The 18,278-nt window shown below is 42.2% G+C and overlaps 3 protein-coding genes across 5 annotated transcripts in view; 1 reads left to right on the plus strand and 2 right to left on the minus strand.

Moving 5' to 3' along the window:
- Nucleotides 1-1,798, minus strand: part of dcun1d2b (DCN1, defective in cullin neddylation 1, domain containing 2b) — a 7,189-nt gene extending 5,391 nt beyond the window's left edge. Inside the window, exon 1 of one of the 2 annotated variants that reach the window (XM_005724191.1) lies at nt 1,734-1,798. Coding sequence is in view for 1 of the 2 variants with exons in the window: in XM_005724190.1 (XP_005724247.1) it covers nt 907-909 (3 nt within the window). In the remaining variant the exon portion in view is untranslated. Of the gene's footprint in view, nt 1-906; nt 1,400-1,733 lie in introns of those variants that run through there. The other variant, XM_005724190.1, reaches the window with a different exon arrangement.
- Nucleotides 1,799-1,923: 125 nt separating this feature from the next.
- On the plus strand, nt 1,924-12,291 carry tmco3 (transmembrane and coiled-coil domains 3). Of its 2 annotated transcripts, none has more exons than XM_005724188.1 (15): nt 1,924-1,988; nt 2,718-2,870; nt 4,413-4,729; nt 5,450-5,617; nt 5,955-6,134; nt 6,225-6,425; nt 6,529-6,657; nt 6,760-6,852; nt 7,968-8,154; nt 9,239-9,356; nt 9,444-9,639; nt 9,770-9,920; nt 10,031-10,110; nt 10,202-10,351; nt 10,874-12,291. In XM_005724188.1, exons 3-15 carry the CDS (start codon nt 4,472-4,474, stop codon nt 10,985-10,987), a joined length of 2,025 nt encoding a protein of 674 aa, XP_005724245.1. In that variant the 5' UTR covers nt 1,924-1,988; nt 2,718-2,870; nt 4,413-4,471; the 3' UTR covers nt 10,988-12,291. The 2 variants fall into 2 exon arrangements, with proteins under 2 accessions (XP_005724245.1, XP_005724246.1); XM_005724189.1 differs by lacking the exon at nt 1,924-1,988 and adding an exon at nt 2,083-2,108.
- Nucleotides 12,292-13,698: 1,407 nt separating this feature from the next.
- Nucleotides 13,699-17,386, minus strand: LOC102200794 (ATPase H+/K+ transporting subunit beta). The gene is made up of 7 exons (XM_005724192.1): nt 17,275-17,386; nt 15,744-15,872; nt 15,546-15,659; nt 15,227-15,432; nt 15,066-15,128; nt 14,713-14,805; nt 13,699-13,857 (listed from the first exon to the last, which is right to left on the minus strand). The coding sequence occupies exons 1-7, from the start codon at nt 17,384-17,386 to the stop codon at nt 13,699-13,701; spliced, it is 876 nt and encodes a 291-aa protein (XP_005724249.1).
- Between the last annotated feature and the right edge of the window lie 892 nt (nt 17,387-18,278).

The following is an 18,278-nucleotide window of genomic DNA, read 5'->3' on the forward strand; positions in this document are numbered from 1 at the left end:
AAGAATCGATAAGAGAATCGATAAAGAATCGAATCGTTAAACAGAATCGAAAATGGAATCGGAATCGTGAAAATCTTATCAATACCCATCCCTAGACACAGGCCCTTCTTTCAAGTAATTAAAATATTTCAAGCTGCATATAAATTCAAATAATGCTCATCAAACCAACATTACAAATTCTGGACCCCTCTAAGTCCTGGGGTAATGGAGGACAGGTCCCCCACTTCGCCAGCTTTGGTAATCCTGCCATGCATCATCAGACTGCACACCAACATTCAAACATACAGGGTAAGTGCTATTAGAGTACGCTAGAGTGCAAAGACTTCCCTTTAAGTTGAGGCTTTCACTAGAAACTCCACAGAAAACTTGCTGTGCGGTCTCTCACTACTTTAAGCTTTGCATGTAATTAAAAAGTAAAAGGCTGGAAACCAGGTGTGCCACAGCGCTGATGTTAGCACTTGCAAATGCACGGCCACAAGGTTCGGTTAGTCCACGAATATGCTGTTTGATCATGTGGCCCGTCTTTGCAGACCTGACCCACGCGATGATCAAACAGCAAACGCACTATGGCAGGCCACAGCTCGTCGACCTGGTCCTTCTAGGCACGGGGGAGGGATCCTTCACGGGGTATCCTCACCTGGGTCAGCATCGCAGACGAGCTACCCCATAAAGGCAAAGGTACGTGGCGCAAGTGCATGCATCCCGTCTCAAAAACATCAACAACTGACCTCCCGTCTCCCCTCACATTCCTCACACACATCTCTGACGATGCGACACTTGGCCGCGGACACCCCGACCCCGCACACTGCGGTGACCCCTGAGCGTCAGAGACAGCTGTTACTGTCTGAGGAGCTCATAAACGGGGATAAACAACTCTAACGGTTTCTCATTTTTAATCTCACCTACCATTTTTATCACCCGCTGTTTTGGCCAACTTGAGATCCAATTTCCCCCAGGCACGCATGCGCAAAAGAACTGGGCTACTGTACGGCAATTGGAGTCGTGGGTAATGTAGTTCAGCACCGCTGAAATTCAAGATACAATCCCCGCTTCGGTAAAATACTTGTTTTATTCTTAAATATTGTGCAACGTCTCTGACACTGCCTAAAAAGTCTCATTATTACTCCGCGTGTATTACTGCGATACTACACCGTGAGTATAACCCTTGTTGAGGGGGACGGGTCATAGAACTAGGCGTGGAGATAATTTAACGGTATTTTTTCTCGCTTCACCGAAATAATACGACTTTACACAACAGTGAAAATGTGTCATAACCGAAAAATAAAAGAAAAAAACGGAGAAGCGCTACCATAACGTAAAAGCACTTGACGCAAGAGTCGAGTCGAAAACGCAAAACACTTGAGAACTACAACTCCCATATCAAATCTGATAAAGATGTTTCGGAAGTAATCTGAAGATGGATCTTTAATTTTTATCGACAGGAATATGTTCTGAAAGCAGAGGAGGGGTTGTTTAGTTTTAGTTGCGCCTGGTGTAAATGGGGAGGGGATCCGCTGTCGACACACACGACTGTCATTTCTTTGCTAATGTTAGCAAAGTTGAGATAGCGTTAACGGCTGTGTCACAAGTGTGTGTGTGGACTCAGCTGGCTGGAGCTGGTCTGACAGCTCCGGGCAATTTGGAAGCTAACTTAGCTTTACCTAACAGCTTATTCAACTTTAGCCACACTAGAACTAACTCAGCTGTTTTAGGGACTGGGCGTTTGTACCTACCTGGGAAAAAAAGTATTGTTACCCCTTCCTGTCTGCCTGCCCCGACACTGCTACCGACGGCCCGGAGGTCGGAGTAAACATGAAGTTGGTGGCCAAGTAAAAACCGGTGAACGCCTGCACCGACGCTGTCTCCAGCTATGTGGCAGGAGAGGAGGGGTGGTGGTAGTGCGGCACAACAGCACGATTGTTTCCTTCTTCTTCTGCTGCTCCTTCAGTCGTGGAGTTGAGAGCCAGGACAGTACACACATTTCGCAGGTAGTGATTTCTTTACTCATCTGTTTCTGCTGATATACCCACTCATAGAAGTCGAGTAATCTGTGTTTGGGACAGTGAAGAAAATGGGTGATATCACTGGCTGTCCGTGCTGTTTCCTCGGTATGTCATTCATACCTGGCGGTGTGTGTTATTAAGATAGCTAAATGTCCTCCCCGTTTTATTTTACATTGACACGTCTGGGCTCCATTTTTTATGTGTTTTTTATACACATCCTGACAAGGTAAAACTTCAAGTTTTAGGTACGAGTCCAAAGTTTAGTGCAGATCACCTGTGGGAAGGAACATTTTCATTTTACTTGAGTATTTCTTTTTACATCACTACAACAACAAAGACTTTGTCATCCAAAGCAATGTATTATATTTTAAAAAATCTACTCTATCGAAACCAAATAAAACATTAACCTTTAATGTTACTGTGTCAGTAATAATAATAGAACGGAGGCTGTTTATAATGGCATTGGTGTTTTATTTTTAACATACATAACCTGTTATATAGTCATTTAACATTGTTAGTTTTTCATGGTGTATACGTGGTCTTTTTTCATAGATCAAGCGTTTGTAAAGTGAAAGGAAATGTAGGGGAAATGTTTAAACTGCACTTCTGGTTTTGTTTACATTAAATTCTCTGAGGGTGACATGGCTTTTGTCAAGTTTGTAATGCCTTAAATCTGAGAACCTGTGTGTGCGTATGTGTGCTTGTCCATTTCAGCAGCTCAAGACGGAACAGTGGTATTACTGATTTCTACCTGCAGTGGCAGAGCATCTGCAGCCTAGCCCAAAGGAAGAAGGACATAGGAGGAGTTTGGAAAGTAAACATCTCTCAGCTTGACTCATGCTCACAACAGTGCAGACTGCCTTGGCTGTGAGTTGAATGTATTCAGTGTTGGTGTGGATAAAGATTAAATGTAAAGCAACCTGGATGTTTTGTTTTTTTTGGTTGTTTCTTTTTTAAATACAGTCCTTTTCCTCACTATATACACTGCAGCGTATTTGATGAAGGCAGCAGAGGAAGCAGCTCTGGAAATTTTTACAGGTTAAGCATTCAGTCACATTAAGGTGAAGCTTAATAATAAGAACTGCTAGCAAGACGGAACTCATGTTCAGCTGCCACCACACCCTGCTTAAAGACTGAACAGGCTGTTGGTATAACAATAGTAAATATACAGGTTGCATAAGTACACACTGTATCTCACATAACACCACTCACTTTGCTTTCAGAGCTGCCTTAATTCTTCATGGCTTATATTAAAAAAAAAAGTGCTGGAAACATGGGAGAGGGATTTTGGTCCAAATTGACATGACAGCATCACACATGGCTCCATGATCTGAGTCATATGTTCCACCACATCCCAAAGGTGCTCTACGGATTGAGATCTGGTGACTGTGGAGGCCATCTGAGTGCAGTGAACTCATTGTCATGTTCAAGAAACCAGTTTGAGATTATTTGCGCTTTGTGAGATGGTGTGTTATCCTACAGGAAGGAGCCATTGGGAGATGGGTAGATGGTAGTTTGGTTTTAAGGGGATTACTTAAATCACATTTGTTTCCCATTTTGATGCTCAGCTTCAGTTCCAGAAAGTTGTCTCAACCATGTCAACAAATGCATTGAATTTTTGCCATATGACTGGCTGATATATAGATATATTTGCATTAACAAGTAGTTGAACAGGTGTAACTAATAAATTGAGCGTAAATTTTGAGACAAGTACTCTTTTTGCTTTAAAAGGCATAGCTAGCATTCCTCTTTGTCTGTGATCATGTTGCAGTCCAAAAATACCCCCCAAAAATACGCAAGCAATTTTTTTTTTGTACCTTTCTCCGTATTTTCCTAATAAGCACTCTGTCTGTAGCTCAGCACTAAACCTACTGGAAATCTAGATCTTTAAAATCACAAATAGATACTTACATACAAGGTAAAGAGGCAAAAAACTAGAAAGACTAATTGCATTTCTGGGACAGTTATGTCTCCATAGTGTAGCGGTTAACACATTTGCCTAACATTTGAAAGATCCTCTGTTTGTAACCAGGAAGGAGGAGACATAAATCTCTGGGAGGGTGGTATCCCGAAGTGCATCCAGCATAAATATCTGTGGCAAATCAGATTTCTAGGATCCACCCAAAGTGATGACCCCAATGAAGCACCTGAAATAAGCTTAAGTTTCAGCTGGGCAGTGAAGTTTATTGTCTGTTTTTTTTTTTAAACTGGATTTTATAAAACATCAGCAGATTTCTGTTTTAAACTCTTTTGGTGTGCACTTTCACTAGCTCTCCCTGAAGTAGCTTCACTTTACTTAATCTCTAAACTATATTATTAAAAACTGAATGTATTCATTTTTTTTCTCTCCAAACAATGACACTCAACCCATCTTAATCTGTCATACTATACAACCTTTTCCATATCCAGGCCTCACACCCGTCTTCAGTCCCCCTCACACCCTGGTGAAGACACAAGTAGGACTTTGGATGCAGGCTGTATGTTGGCTGCTGTGCCTCAGCCTGGCAGGGGCATCTGCCGTGGTCCACAAAGACCAGGTGGCCCAGCATGCTGTCAAGCTCTATCGAAGTAACAGGGCCACACACGGGCAGAGCTGGGTGGCTGGTAACTGCAAGCGGCTGGTGGGCCTCCTACGTCAGAAAAATGTGGTTTTCAAGAAGCTGGAGGCTGCTGCCGATGCTGTTGGGAAAGACCGGAGCCTTTCAGAGACTGAGAAACACTTCCAGGTACCAGACTGAGAAAAAGCAATCTAATGGAGCCAAGAGCTCCTTTCAAATTGTTATCCACTGAAGAGTTAGAGACATTTAACTTTTGCATAACCTGTAATTCTTTAGGTCTCTAAACTGTTTGCCTCTCTGACTGTTGCACAGAATGACTGTGCATGCTTATAATTCATGTTTCCTATGATTTGTGCATGTAGCGATAAGATGACTGGTTTGATTAAAACAACTAACAGGAGAAATAGCTAAGCACCACTTTTAGACTTTTATACCAGACCAAGCTGAAAACGCATTTAAATTTAATGTGCTTTCTTCAAATCTTCAAAGTTTTTTTTTTCGAGTTTACCTCTGAAACGATCTGAATGAAATGCCTTCTGGTTAACTCACTAAAACACAACACCAGACTGAGAGCCAGTTTCTTCCCTAGAGCTGTGACATCAATCTAAATTTAACATGTGACTTTCTGCACATATTTATTCTGCATATACGGATAGTGTGCATTCAGTTGTTTTATTGTGTTTAAGTGCCTCTTCTGATGTGTGCCGAGAGTCACATAAAATGCACCTTCATCCTATTGTAACCTGCTTCATCACAATCTGTTTTGTCCTGTTTGTCATGTCCAGTCTCCGATGAAGAATTGTAAACTGCACTGCACACGGTGGCTTCAGTGAAAGATGACCCAGAGACATTTTACCGATTGACAAGTTTCTGTTTGTCTGCATTAAGGTTCACACTCTGGAGGTTTTGCAGAAGGAGCTGAATGAGAGCGAGCACCTCGTGTTCCAGGCGTTGCACAGCCTGCAGAGAGCGCTACAGGGAGACTACAAGGATGTGGTCAACATGAAGGAGAGCAGCAGACAAAGGCTGGAGGCCCTCAGGGAGGCAGCCATAAAGGTGAAGTCAGCTGTGTTTCATTATTTGTATCTCAGTTTTTCAAAGGACAGGGAAATATCAGAAGCCCAACAATCAGATGACCCACTATGAGCAAGCTCTTTGGTGACAGTGGAAAGAAAAAACTATCTTTTAACAGGAAGAGACCTGTAGCAGAAATGGAAACTTCCAAAAAGACTATCCAAAATGTAAATTTATTATCAAATAAGTCCTGTGTGAATATAGGAGACTGTTGATATGATCATCCTACAGACCTCAAAATGTAAGACTGAATCTTTAATACACATTTCCTACATTCATCTCTCCTAACATATGCATGGCCCCTCTTATCTCACTTCAGGAAGAACAGGAGTACGTGGAGCTGGTGGCGGCTGAGAAGCATCAGCAGGAAGCTGTTAAAAGCGCTTTGGCCCAGAACAAGACTCTGTCCATCCTGGATGAGATCCTGGAGGATGTCAGGAAGGCAGCCGACCGACTTGAGGAGGAGATCGAAGAGCACGCCTTTGACAACAACAAGCAGGTCTGCAGACAGTCACTGTCACATATTTTGGTTACTCAAAAACTGAAGATGATAGTGATTGTAGCTCCTTCCGTGCTGTGTGCTGTGTAGATGAAAGGAGTGAACGTAGAGGCCGTGCTGAGAGTGGAAGACGACGAAGAGAATGGAAGCAAGAGGAAGAACAAGTCCAGGCAAAAGGAAGTGGAGGATGACCTGGGACTGAGCATGCTCATTGACTCGCAGAACAACCAGTATGTTCTGACTAAACCGCGAGACTCAACAATGCCGAGAGCCGACCACCACTTTATCAAAGTCAGTCATTCCTCACGTGTATAAGAAGCAGATACTCTGTATTAATTTGTTTTGAGTCGTTTTGAGTCAGTATTGACGTTTTTTTTTAAACATGTATGTGCAGGACTTGGTTTCAGTGGTGATGTTGTCTCTGCCCTGTGGCTGGATTTGCACTCTGGCGGGTCTTCCTCCCATGTTTGGATATATCATCTGCGGGGTCCTGCTTGGTCCTTCTGGGCTCAACAGCATCAAGGTGTGTGAGAGCGAGACTGTAATAAATTTTTTTAAAAATCAGTCTTTTTTTCTACTTTCTGTGCTTGTTGTTTATATCTGTGCTCGGCTTTGCTTGTTGCAGTCTATGGTTCAGGTGGAGACTCTCGGGGAGTTGGGTGTGTTTTTCACTCTCTTTGTGGTCGGACTGGAGTTCTCACCTGAGCGCCTCAGAAAGGTAAATGAAGAAGATTTTGCTTTTGGAATAATGCAAAGGCAAAGGCAAGTCTGGCACTGATGCCAATGACATGGTCAAACTGTTCTGTGTGTTGTATTGCGGTGGTGCAGCATGACACGAATTAACCAACATCAGTATGAAAGCAACTTTTAAAACAATACTTTTATGTCCTTCAATGTTTGGTTTAGAGCAGGGGTCTCCAACTCCAGTCCTCGAGGGCCGCTGTCCTGAAACCTTTCCATGCGACCCTGCTGCAACACACCTGAATACGATTAGTAGGTCATTAGCAAGACTATAGAACCTGACTGCATGCTGAGGTGGCAACCCCTAACCCTACTCATGTCAGTTTAAGTAAATGTAAGTGTTAGGAATAATGTACTTTTATTGCACCATGTTCATTCACTCATGAGCTACTGGAACATGAATCAAATGGCTGAGTTGCCACCTCAGCATGCAGTCAGGTTCTATAGAGTCCTTCTAATGACCTACTAGTCGTATTCAGGTGTGTTGCAGCAGGGACGCATGGAAAAGTTTCAGGGCAGCGGCCCTTGAGGACTGGAGTTGGAGACCCCTGGTTTAGAGCCTGGTTGGTATATTATTAGAGCTGAAAAGAAGGCGACTGGACTTTACGTTTTTTGAAAACCGCACAAGGGTTTAAATACCTGGGACTCTCAACCTTTTGGTTTTAGAAGTGAAGAAGCCTCTTGGATGAGAAGAGAAATGATTTTAAAAGAAAACTTAAAGAAGTCTGGTCGCTTTCTTTCTAACCTCCTTAAACAGCAGTGACCTGGATGACCGAGAAACTACGCAGACATATATTGGATGTTAGCAGCTGATGTTTGCCAATGTAATGTGTAATTACTGTCCAGTTTGTGCTAATATAGAAGCTTTTTTTATGCTTGGGATAATTTAGAAAAAGTTTAAGTAGCAGCGGACATGCTGAAGAATATTGGCTGATACATCTAGATTTAATTCCACATCAGTATTAGAATGTTTCTGTAAAATCCACTATTGCTCACAGTCTAGTTGTTTTAATACCATTTGTTTTTAAAGCCTCTGTTACTTACTTTATGGACAGTCATCATCCACTCATCAACCTGTCTATGTGTGCATAGGTATGGAAGATTTCAGTTCAGGGTTCCTGCTCTTTGAGTCTGCTGATGGTAGGAGCCGGTTTGCTGTGGGGACAAGTCCTGCATATTCGACCCACCCAGACTGTCTTCATCTCTACTTGTTTGTCCTTGTCCAGCACTCCACTGGTGTCCCGCTTCCTGGCAGGAGGAAGCAGAGGAGATAAGGAAGGTTTGTGTTTTATGTGTCAGGACATAATAAAGCAATCATCTGGTTATTACCAGGTCCTAAAATTAGGTAAATACAGTATCAGATGAACAATAACGCATGATACATTACACAGTGTCCTTGTGTATTTTGTAAGAATGAAGCCAAAATGCAGAAGCTGTATGAGGTGATCCACCTCATACAGCTTCTAGGTTTTAGAACCACCTTTAGCAGGAGAAACGCTCAAGACCAGCAAACTGACAAAAATTCTGCTTTCATAGAGGTGATCACACTTGCTGATGATCAGTTAAATGTATCTGATTAGCAGTACCTGAATGCTACTTACCTCCTAATTCCTATGAAAGCAGGAAAGTGTGCTTAGTTTTTCCACACACTGCTTCTGCATTTTCCTGTAGTTTTGTTCAATAAATAATGATATGGTATAATATTTTGTATTGTTGTTTACCTGAGGCTGATGTTGCTTGCGGTTGTACTAACCTAGTTTATGACCTGCTAAGGGGTTATGTTCTATAATAAAACCTTAGAAGTATGCACTTTCACACAAGTGTTTTGAAAGTCTTCTCATTAGATTGTTTAAAGCGTTTGAGGGAAACAGATCGTGTGTGTCTGTTACATGAAGAGAACAGGTTGCATTTAATTGCTATGAGATGTGACTAGCTGGTTTTTCCTCTTCACTACTTCCATTTCAAAGATAAAAAACAGAGAAAATCTATATTTATCCCTCTGGCCACATTCCAGAAAGTTAAGCATACCTCAGATACCAGTTACAGTAGCATTCAGCAGATCCTCCCTTACCTCTGATAGTATATAGCTGAGTAGGATTTTGTGACCTGCATGCCTGTGTTGACTTCTGCTAGCACAGCAGTGGTAAATGATTTTTGCTCACAGTGAAGAAAAATCACATTTATTTTACATTTAAGAGCAGCTTGCTTATCCACAGGCCTTTTCCCATGCCATTACTCTAGGTAATTTACACATTTTAATGTAGGCAAATTTAATATCACACTACATCCGCTTATACAATACTGATTACTAGGAGTGTTTTCCTTAGCCAGTGATCATTAACGTGTTTGTGTGTGTGTGGCAGCTGAGCTGGACTACAGCAGCGTTCTCCTTGGGATGTTGGTGATGCAAGATGTTCAGCTCGGCCTCTTCATCGCTGTCATGCCGACTCTGATCCAGGCACAAAGTGGAGAGTTGGACGGGTGTGTTGGTCCTTCTGTTGTTACTGCATGTGTGCTCTGTGTAAACACGCACACAGCATTGTAAACTCTTCCCTCTGTGCACCGCAGCTTCCTGTATGGCAGCCTCCACGTGCTCTATCTCCTGGCCCAGGTCCTGGTGTCGCTGGCTGCTGTGCTGCTGCTCTGCTTGCTCTTCAGATCATTCCTGATTGGCCCCTTTTACAAGAAGCTTCACACTGAGAGCAAAGGCAACAGGGAGATCCTGGTGCTGGGGATGGCAGCTTTTGTCTTTTTCATGCTGACAGTATGCTGTCTGTTTTTAACCTTTTCTTTTAGATAAAGATCTCACTTTATTCACTTATTATGTATTTCATGTTCTTGTCTAACCCGTCGTGTGTCTGTGCTGGTTCTTTTCTTGCTGACTCATGCTGCAGGTAACTGAGGTGCTGGATGTTTCCATGGAGCTCGGTTGTTTCCTGGCTGGAGCTTTGCTGTCCTCACAGGGTCACATGGTCACAGCAGAGGTCATGGGATGCATCGAGCCGATCAGAGACTTCCTTGCCATCATCTTCTTTGCTTCTATCGGTTAGCCTGAACGCGATCATGTGACTGATCTGACCTTGGTGTTGCGTTAGTTTTGTATTGTTTACCGTGACTTTACTGAATGGTAAGTGTGTGTCTGTGTGATGCTGCAGGTTTCCACGTGTTCCCGACATTTGTGCTGTATGAACTCACCATCCTGCTGGCGCTAACTCTCACACTCGTCATTATGAAGGTACAGACTACTCCTGTGTTTTGTCTTTGTTTTTTGCTTTTCTTTGTCTAGCTCCAGTTTCTGCTTCATTTGACTCCTTATTTCCTTCCAGTTTATGATGGCCGTACTCGTGCTGTCAGCAATCTTGCCTCCAGGGTCTCGGCACATACAGTGGATCGTCTCTGCTGGCCTCGCTCAGGTCAGCGAGTTCTCCTTCGTCCTGGGCAGTCGTGCGCGTCGAGCTGGCATCATCTCCAGAGAGGTCAGTGACTGCCTTAAATAATCATTTATTAATGATTGTTTAAAGCAGAATTAGACGAGACCTATAATACCCTGTTCCAGGTCAATACTTTTATGTTATTCTGAGCTGTAGCTGACTCGCCCCTCCCTTTCAGCCAGTTTTCTTCTGATTGGCTGCCCCTCCCAAAAACAGGTTTGAACAGTAGCTGGGCAGATCTTCATGTGTAGTGTCAATCATCCATTGTCTATTTACAAAGAAGAACCAACTGCATTGGTTAGTTTTTAGCCAAAAGACCTATTATCTCTGATCTAAGCTAATCCTATAATGACGCAATAATCTTTGCATCGTAAAGAATCGTGACTAGGACGACCGTCTATGTCACTGATATCTTGGCATTTAAGAACATCCATCTCTCTCCCTGGGGTATCATTGTGGAATAAATCAAAAGAGTGTTAAATTAGCTTTATTCAAAGTCTGTGTTAATGACATTTCGCCATCTGATTATTGGATCTTTATTTGGTTTGCCTCTCTGGCTCTGTGCAGGTGTACCTGCTGGTCCTCAGCGTCACCACTCTCAGTCTGCTGCTGGCTCCGCTGCTCTGGAAGGTTACCACACACAGATGGGTTCCCCGCACCGAACGCAGACCAGTCACATGACCACACTGACTTCAGCGCCAAAGGGTTCTCGTTTGAGTTTTGCAGAAATAACAGTGGCATAACAAGAAGTTTTATTTATGCAGGACCAAATCTCCCTCTTTTTCTTCTTCTTCTTCTTCTTCTTGTACTGACTCAATCTGCTGCTTTAGAGGAGAGTGACTTGAGGTCCTTAATCAAAGCCTGCTTCTGACTGTTAAAAAAGCCTTCATTACAGTTTCTCCATCCTAGGTATGGTCCAAATTGGTGTAACATGTAGTGTATGTGCTAGATAAACTATACTGTATTTTAATATCACATGCTGAAATAGTTTTACATGTAATCTGGAAACATCTGTAAGGCTCGGTGGTGTCTGCTACTTACAAAAAACCTTTGATAGAAAGCACATGTTTTGAGGAGAAGCACAACAGATAAGAGATCCTTTACGCTGTGACGCTTTTGATGTCAGAAATGCCTTTCTTCTTATTTTCAGACACTTGTTTCATCAGTCATTCCGTCACTTATGCAATTTGAACCTTAGATTTGCCTCCTCCATGTAGAAATCACATGACAGTTCAACACATCTCCATATATTGTTTTGTGATCTTATGAATAGGTGAAATATTTGGGAAGTATTTTTTTTGTATTATGTAAAACGACCTCCGTCGTTCTTCTAGATGACTATATTACTGTTCACTTTGTCTTCTTCGGCTCTTGGTTATCGTAGATGACAGATTGTGCTTCTGACTGACGTAAAAACCTTCTGTGTGCTGTATTTAATCAGAAGTGGGTTATTCTGATCATCGTGCTACTGTGAATTTTGCTATAATAGCACTCTCTGAAGACTGTAGTTTGTTACTCTTTTGTCAGAACACCGTGGTAGGTCACACTACTAACAAACTCAGAAGGTAGATAATGAAATACATGATTTTAGGAGCAGAAATGCATCAGACACTAATGACAACTCTTCGCTGACGTTACGTTTGAATACAAAATGCACTAGTTAACCCTGAATGTCAAACTTATGTGCCTGCTCAACACTTCTCTGCACTAAAAACAAGACTTTGAGGAGTGTATTCCTGCTCATCTTGTGCTGTTAGTGTCTTATATTCCATAAAGTGCAATGTAAATGTGTCCAACAGCCAGGTTACTGAATATTTTAATATGATTCTCAGATACTGTTTCTTTCTTTTCTGTTTACATACATGTGTGTTGGTGGTCATGGCAGACACTACAAGTCATAAAGAAGTGCTGTTTTCATTCATGATTGTGTATTTCTAAACTGCTAAATTCATTTTATTTATTAAAAAGAAGATGACAACAAAGAATTTATTTGGTCTCGTGTTTGCTTTCCTCCTTTGATCCAGTAATTGCACTGGGAAACTTGGCAATTAATTAACTGTAGTTGTGTTGTAGAGACGCAAAAAGTTGCTTAAGAGGTTCATTTCTGAAAAAATCTACAATAATCAGGAACTTTGTTAGCTACGCCTGTTCAGTTGCAAATCTCTAATCAGCCAATCGCATGGTTAAGACCACCTGCTGAAGTTCAAACCAATCATCAGATCAGGATGCCGGGATTTTCCCACACAGCCGTCTCTAGTGTTTACAGAGAATGATCTGAAAAAACAAAACCAGATGGTGTAATGGTGTGGAGGACATACGACATACAAGTGTATTACATACACTCGTATGTCTTCACACGCATATACACTTGAGCGACATCCCCTTCTAGATTCGTCGGGTTTAATATGATGTTGGTCAACCATTTACATCTCTAACAGCTTCATCTCTCCTGGGAAGGCTTTCCACAGGATTGAGGAACGTGTGGGAATTTTTGTCCATTCATCCATTTGTGAGGTCAGACACTGATGTTGGATGAGAAGGCCTGGCTCAGGTGTGGGGTTGAGCTCAGGACTCTGTGCAGGCCAGTCAAGTTCTTCCACACCGAACCTGCTGTGGTTCTACGTGGCCTACCTTGTTGTGGCTGTTGTTCCCTATTGCCTCCACTTTGTTATAATACCACTAACAGATGACTGTGGAATATTTAGTTCCACATGAATGTTTATAGAAGCGTTCATGTGTGTCTGTCCACGTGATTAAAACATTCACTCGTCACCAAACACAGTAATCCTTTCCAAGAAAACGACAGCGGGCTTACGAGACCTCAGGAAACCTCAATAATAATAATGTGAGACACACCTACACGTGTCCGTCTGTGTCTCTGTATGTGTGCACACCAGCATGCTTGCACCGTGTAAGCTGATAACTTACAAAGTCTGCAGTCAGCACATCCCTGAGAAACCTCCTCACTGTCATCATCCTATTATCTCGAGGAGACGGCAGCCAGTTACAGACACTCTACAGCTGATACTCAGATTTTTATTATTCAGAAGTGACCGTTCTGATTTTGCTCATTCTCATAGTCAAAACTATATAATTGTTCATATCATTTTATTTGTTATTATTCAGACTCTTCATTATGTTGCTTAAATACATTTATCCACTGTTTCTAAGGACACATTTGGAGGTCACAACGCTAGAATTTTGCTCCTTCAGATTTCTAGATCTTACAATTTATTTTGCAACAACATTAATAAATTACTTGGAAACTTAGGTCTATAGACTGCTTAAGTTGAATACAAGTGGCTTAAAGGCGGTTTGATAAGTATCCCTACAGATCCAGATACATGATACTAGCAGGTGAGTAGTGGTACTGTGTGACTATCTGACATGGTTCATTTCACTGCTTTGAGGTAAAAGACGACTTTCCCCTCATAGGGGTCGTGGATGTTTTCGTAGCTGATCTTTTCAGACACCACTCTGCACTGGATCTTGGCTTCCTTCTCTCCGACCAGGCTGAACCGAACGGCCACCAGTGGGTTGACATAAGTAGGCTGTAAAAGAAAGAAAGAAAGAAGAAGAGGCAGAGTGTTGGTTCCTTACCCAAGTGCAACATAAGAACGAGGGTACCTGAACAGAAAAAAAAGTGCTTATGATGTGGCACCGAATCATCTCAAGACTCTTATGATAAAATAATGGTAGAGAACCTGCAACAGTATAAATAAAAAACTCCAACAATCCAACAATCATCAGTGAACAAGCACTCAACAAAGAGGATTGTGAATTCGGTGTCCATATCTGACATCCAGAGATCAAAGCAAATGAGACACGATGTTTCTAATTTTAGCACTTCTGTGCATGTGAACAAAGGGAGACACAAACATTCGTTTAAAGAGCGAGTTCTGGTCAAAGCACTGAAGATCAAAGTAGTTCCACCCAGAGTAAATGTCTGGCTGTGTTTTAGGGCCAAATACCATAACTGTAGTTTTGTCTGTATTTGGCTCATCCAGGCCATTATAGATGAAAATCCCAGGGTGTGATCTCCATAGCAAAATAAAACGCCTCTAGTGTTTTCCTATATTTAGCCTTTATTGGACAAAATGGTTGAGAATGGGCAGGAAATTTGGTCCAGGCTGAATTAAACCCAGGTCTCTGCAGCCTTTCAGCACATAGCCATGCTCTGCATCCTGTATGCTCCACTAATATGTTTCATCTTTGTTCTTCAGTTCAACTCATGTTATCAAATTAAGTAAGTAATGAGGTTAAGAAAGCACAGAGTGACCAGTTTCATTATTTCTGTGTATCAGGCTGGTGTTTCACCCTTTTTATGTATTTGTGCTAAAAGCAAATGAAGGTTACTGTACATGGAAGAAGCCTCCTGAATATTAGATCATTATCTGCTGTCTTACCTGTGCTAGATTTCCATAGTATGGGAAGTAGGAGGGATCCATGATTCCACCGTCTGGGAAATATTCTATTTTTGCCACACTGTCCTCTCCATCCTACATCCAAACAGAAACAGAGTTTTCTTTCATTGAAAGAAGATCTTGATTCATTTTGTGAATCTTTGTTAAACTGTGGCTGATGAGTTTAAAAGGCAGGAGATTAACAGACAGGAAGCGTGTGATGGAAAGAGCTGTGAAAGGTGGAAAATGTGTTGAATCCAGTGTTTTTCCACAGTATAGAGTCACCCTATACCCACTACTTTATTCAGATATTATACTACTACTTTACTACTTTAAAGTAACTGCATGCAGCTCACCAGTATGGTGCAGTTCACATATGGGGGCCGAGCGGTGTTATTAGAAGGCAAAAAGTCAATAATCTGCAGACAAAACACAACATTTGCTTTTAGTTCTGGTTATTATATGATGTCATTGCTTTTCTAGCTTAAATATCCTGACAGAGTGAAACCAAACGCACCCTGTTCATCTTGATGACGACACAAGGCATGGTGCTGTTGTAGCCAAAAGTCGGATCCTCAATTCCAGAGCAGGGTCCCAGCATGCTCTGCGTGAAGGGGCAAGCCCACTTGGTGTGGTGGGGGGCAGAGAAGGTCTTCTGGATGAAGTACTTCCCCTTGGTGCAGTTGTAGTTGTTGCACTCCAGCTGCTTGGTGTCATTGTAGGCTAAAAAAGAGAGAGGTGAAAACAGAGCCAGGTGTCTTTTTTAAATTTTCTTTGACATATGTGCACGTTAAAAGTTACATAATGCAGAATAAATCGTGTATGGGAACACTAACGCTTCAGGAAGTCGTGAAGGATGTTGGCCATTTCCATACAGCTGGCCTTCTCTGACGTGTTGTAGGAGATTTCAACGTCTTCCTCTCCGTATGTGTCCGGCCACACCATCACCCCTGAGTGGGAAAACAGATGCTTATGAGGCACTGAGATATCTTTTGTGATTATTTATGTATTTATGTATTCATGATTTATGTAACCTGGTGATGTTAGTCGATCTTGGTAGTCAGGTTTGTAGGGACTGATGGTGTACATGAGGACCCAGATCGCCAAAGAAAAGAGCCCCGTCATGATGACGTAGAAGGCCACATAGTACAGACTAATGTACACTGTGAAGGAAGGAGTTTATTAACACACCTTTATGGGTACGTCAATAAGTGTTTTAGTTATCAATGTTGCTCACTCTGAAGCTTGGAAAATCAGACTGAGAGAAAGAATATTTACTGCACACACTAGCAAGGCAGCTCTGCCTAATGTGGAAACGCAGAGGTCAAGGTGTCCTCTGCTGCTGCAAACTGAATTTAATCTCATTGTAAGGTCAAGCAGAGAAGGGTGCACAAAACTTATCATTACTTATCTCTCGCTGCTCTAGGAGTGCATGACATGTGACCGGGATCACGCGTGTCTTTCAGCAAACACACACACACAGATACTGTTGAGGCCTTTTATGTTTTATGTGAAAGAAAAACAACTACACTCACCGGCCACTTCATTAGGTACAGCCTTTCAACTGCCCTTTAATGTAAATGTGTAACGAGCCAATCGGACCCGACTTATATGATTTAAAGAGGGTTTACAGAGAAAGGGCCGAAAACAGAAAACATCCAGAGAGTGACAGTGCCTTGTTGATGCCAGAGGTCAGACTGCTTTAAACTGATAGAAAGGAATTAGTAACTCAAATATTTACTTGTTACAAGCAAGTTCTGCAGAAAAGTACCTCTGAAAGACAGCAAATTAAACCTACAACAACAAAAGATCACACTCGGTGCCATTCCTGTCATTGAAGAACAGGAAGCTGAGTTACAGCTTCACACAGTTTCAATTTCTGCTGTGACATTTGAATCTAGGGTCAGAGCCCTCAACACACCAAACCTTAATGGTAGCAGATGGGCTACAGCAGGAGAAGACCACATCTGGTGCCATTCCTGTTAGCTAAGAGCATGAAACGTTAACGGATGGGAAGAACTGGTCAGTAGAAGATGGAAAAATGTTTCCTGGTCTGATGACTCTCGTTTCAGCTACATTCACATTTTAGGGTCAGAATTTAGCATTAACACCATAAAAACATGGCTCCATCCAGTTCAGGATGGTGGTGGTGTAACAGCATGGGGGATACTTTCTTGGCACGCTTTGGGCATCTTAGTACCAACTGAGCTTCATTTAAACACCACAGCATTCCTGAGTAAGAATACTGTAGTAAGAATACTCAGGACATAAAGGATTTGATGTGGTCAGCAAGAATGCTGACCACATCAAATCCTTTATGAGGACAGTGTACTCATCATGCGCACCATGTCACAAAGCTCAGATCACAGCAACAATTCAAAATAAAATACAGACAAAAAGAAAAGAAAAGATTTAAAGGTTATTAGGACAATTTTTAACATGTAACTTGACTGAATGAGCGCTATCAGCATGTTTTAAATAATCTGAAAAATACTTGTTGCAAGCGGTTTAAAAATTCTAGTCTATTTAATGCAGGAGAGGTTAGTGAAGTCATGTCCTTGTTACCCCATTTCTCTGGCGTTCTTCCCATAAACGTCCCATTTTCCGAGTTCCAGACAAAGCGGCCGAAGTCTTCACACCGCTGCCCGCAAGTCCTCTTTTCCTTCAGAGTGGCCATGATGGAGCTTCACAGCAAACCTGTTCTCTTTCCTTCTCTCAGCTCAGTAAAGACAGCTGTAATATTTCTTTCTTCCCTCTCTCGTCCCTCTCCAAATCTTCTGAGGAACTTTCAGCTTTTGTGTTAACGTCTTGCGTCCAGTCTCATTCTTTTCTGCACTTACAGTCGGTCCACAGTGTGATGTGTGTTATCTTTCACTATGTATTTATGAGGCCAAGATAAGGTGTACCATGACAGGAGCAGGTAAACTTCCTTCATTAGCAATGACGTCCTTGATTCACTGGAGAAACACCAGGATCACCTTGAAAAGGTTGGCTACTACTGATAACAGGACTGATTTAAATCACTGCAAATCCAAACAGAAATGAAAACCTGAGTCAGTTTGGCCTCTGAAACATTTGACTAATTCTGATGTACTAAAGCACAAACTTTATAGGTACTAGCCCATTTTTTGTGGCAGAGATTCAACAAGATGCTGGAAATGTTCCTCCAGCAGGGATTTTGCTCCATGATGACATGACAGCACCACAGTTTCTGCAGATTTGTTGGCTGCACATCTGTCACATCCTAAAGGTGCTCTACTGGGTTGAGCGTAGGTTATTTTAATACAGGGCTGCAAAAACTTCAAATTCAGTTTCAGGTGGAGGCTCCGCCGGCTTGCTTCACTGCTACTAAGTTCATATATTTTAATGACACCAGCTACTCCAGCTACTATGAAGCATTGTCATGTTCAAGAATCCAGTTTGAGATGATCTGAGCTTTGTGACATAATACATGATCCTGCTGAGGTCCTAAAGAGTCTGAATGCTCGAAAAGCTCCAGGCCCAGACGGTGTGTCTCCTGCCACCCTCAGACACTGTGCAAACGAGCTGGCCCCAGTGTTTTCTGGCAT

Source organism: Pundamilia nyererei, unplaced genomic scaffold (assembly GCF_000239375.1).
Source record: "Pundamilia nyererei isolate P.nyererei 1_Seehausen unplaced genomic scaffold, PunNye1.0 scaffold00011, whole genome shotgun sequence".
NCBI classification, from domain to species: domain Eukaryota; kingdom Metazoa; phylum Chordata; class Actinopteri; order Cichliformes; family Cichlidae; genus Pundamilia; species Pundamilia nyererei.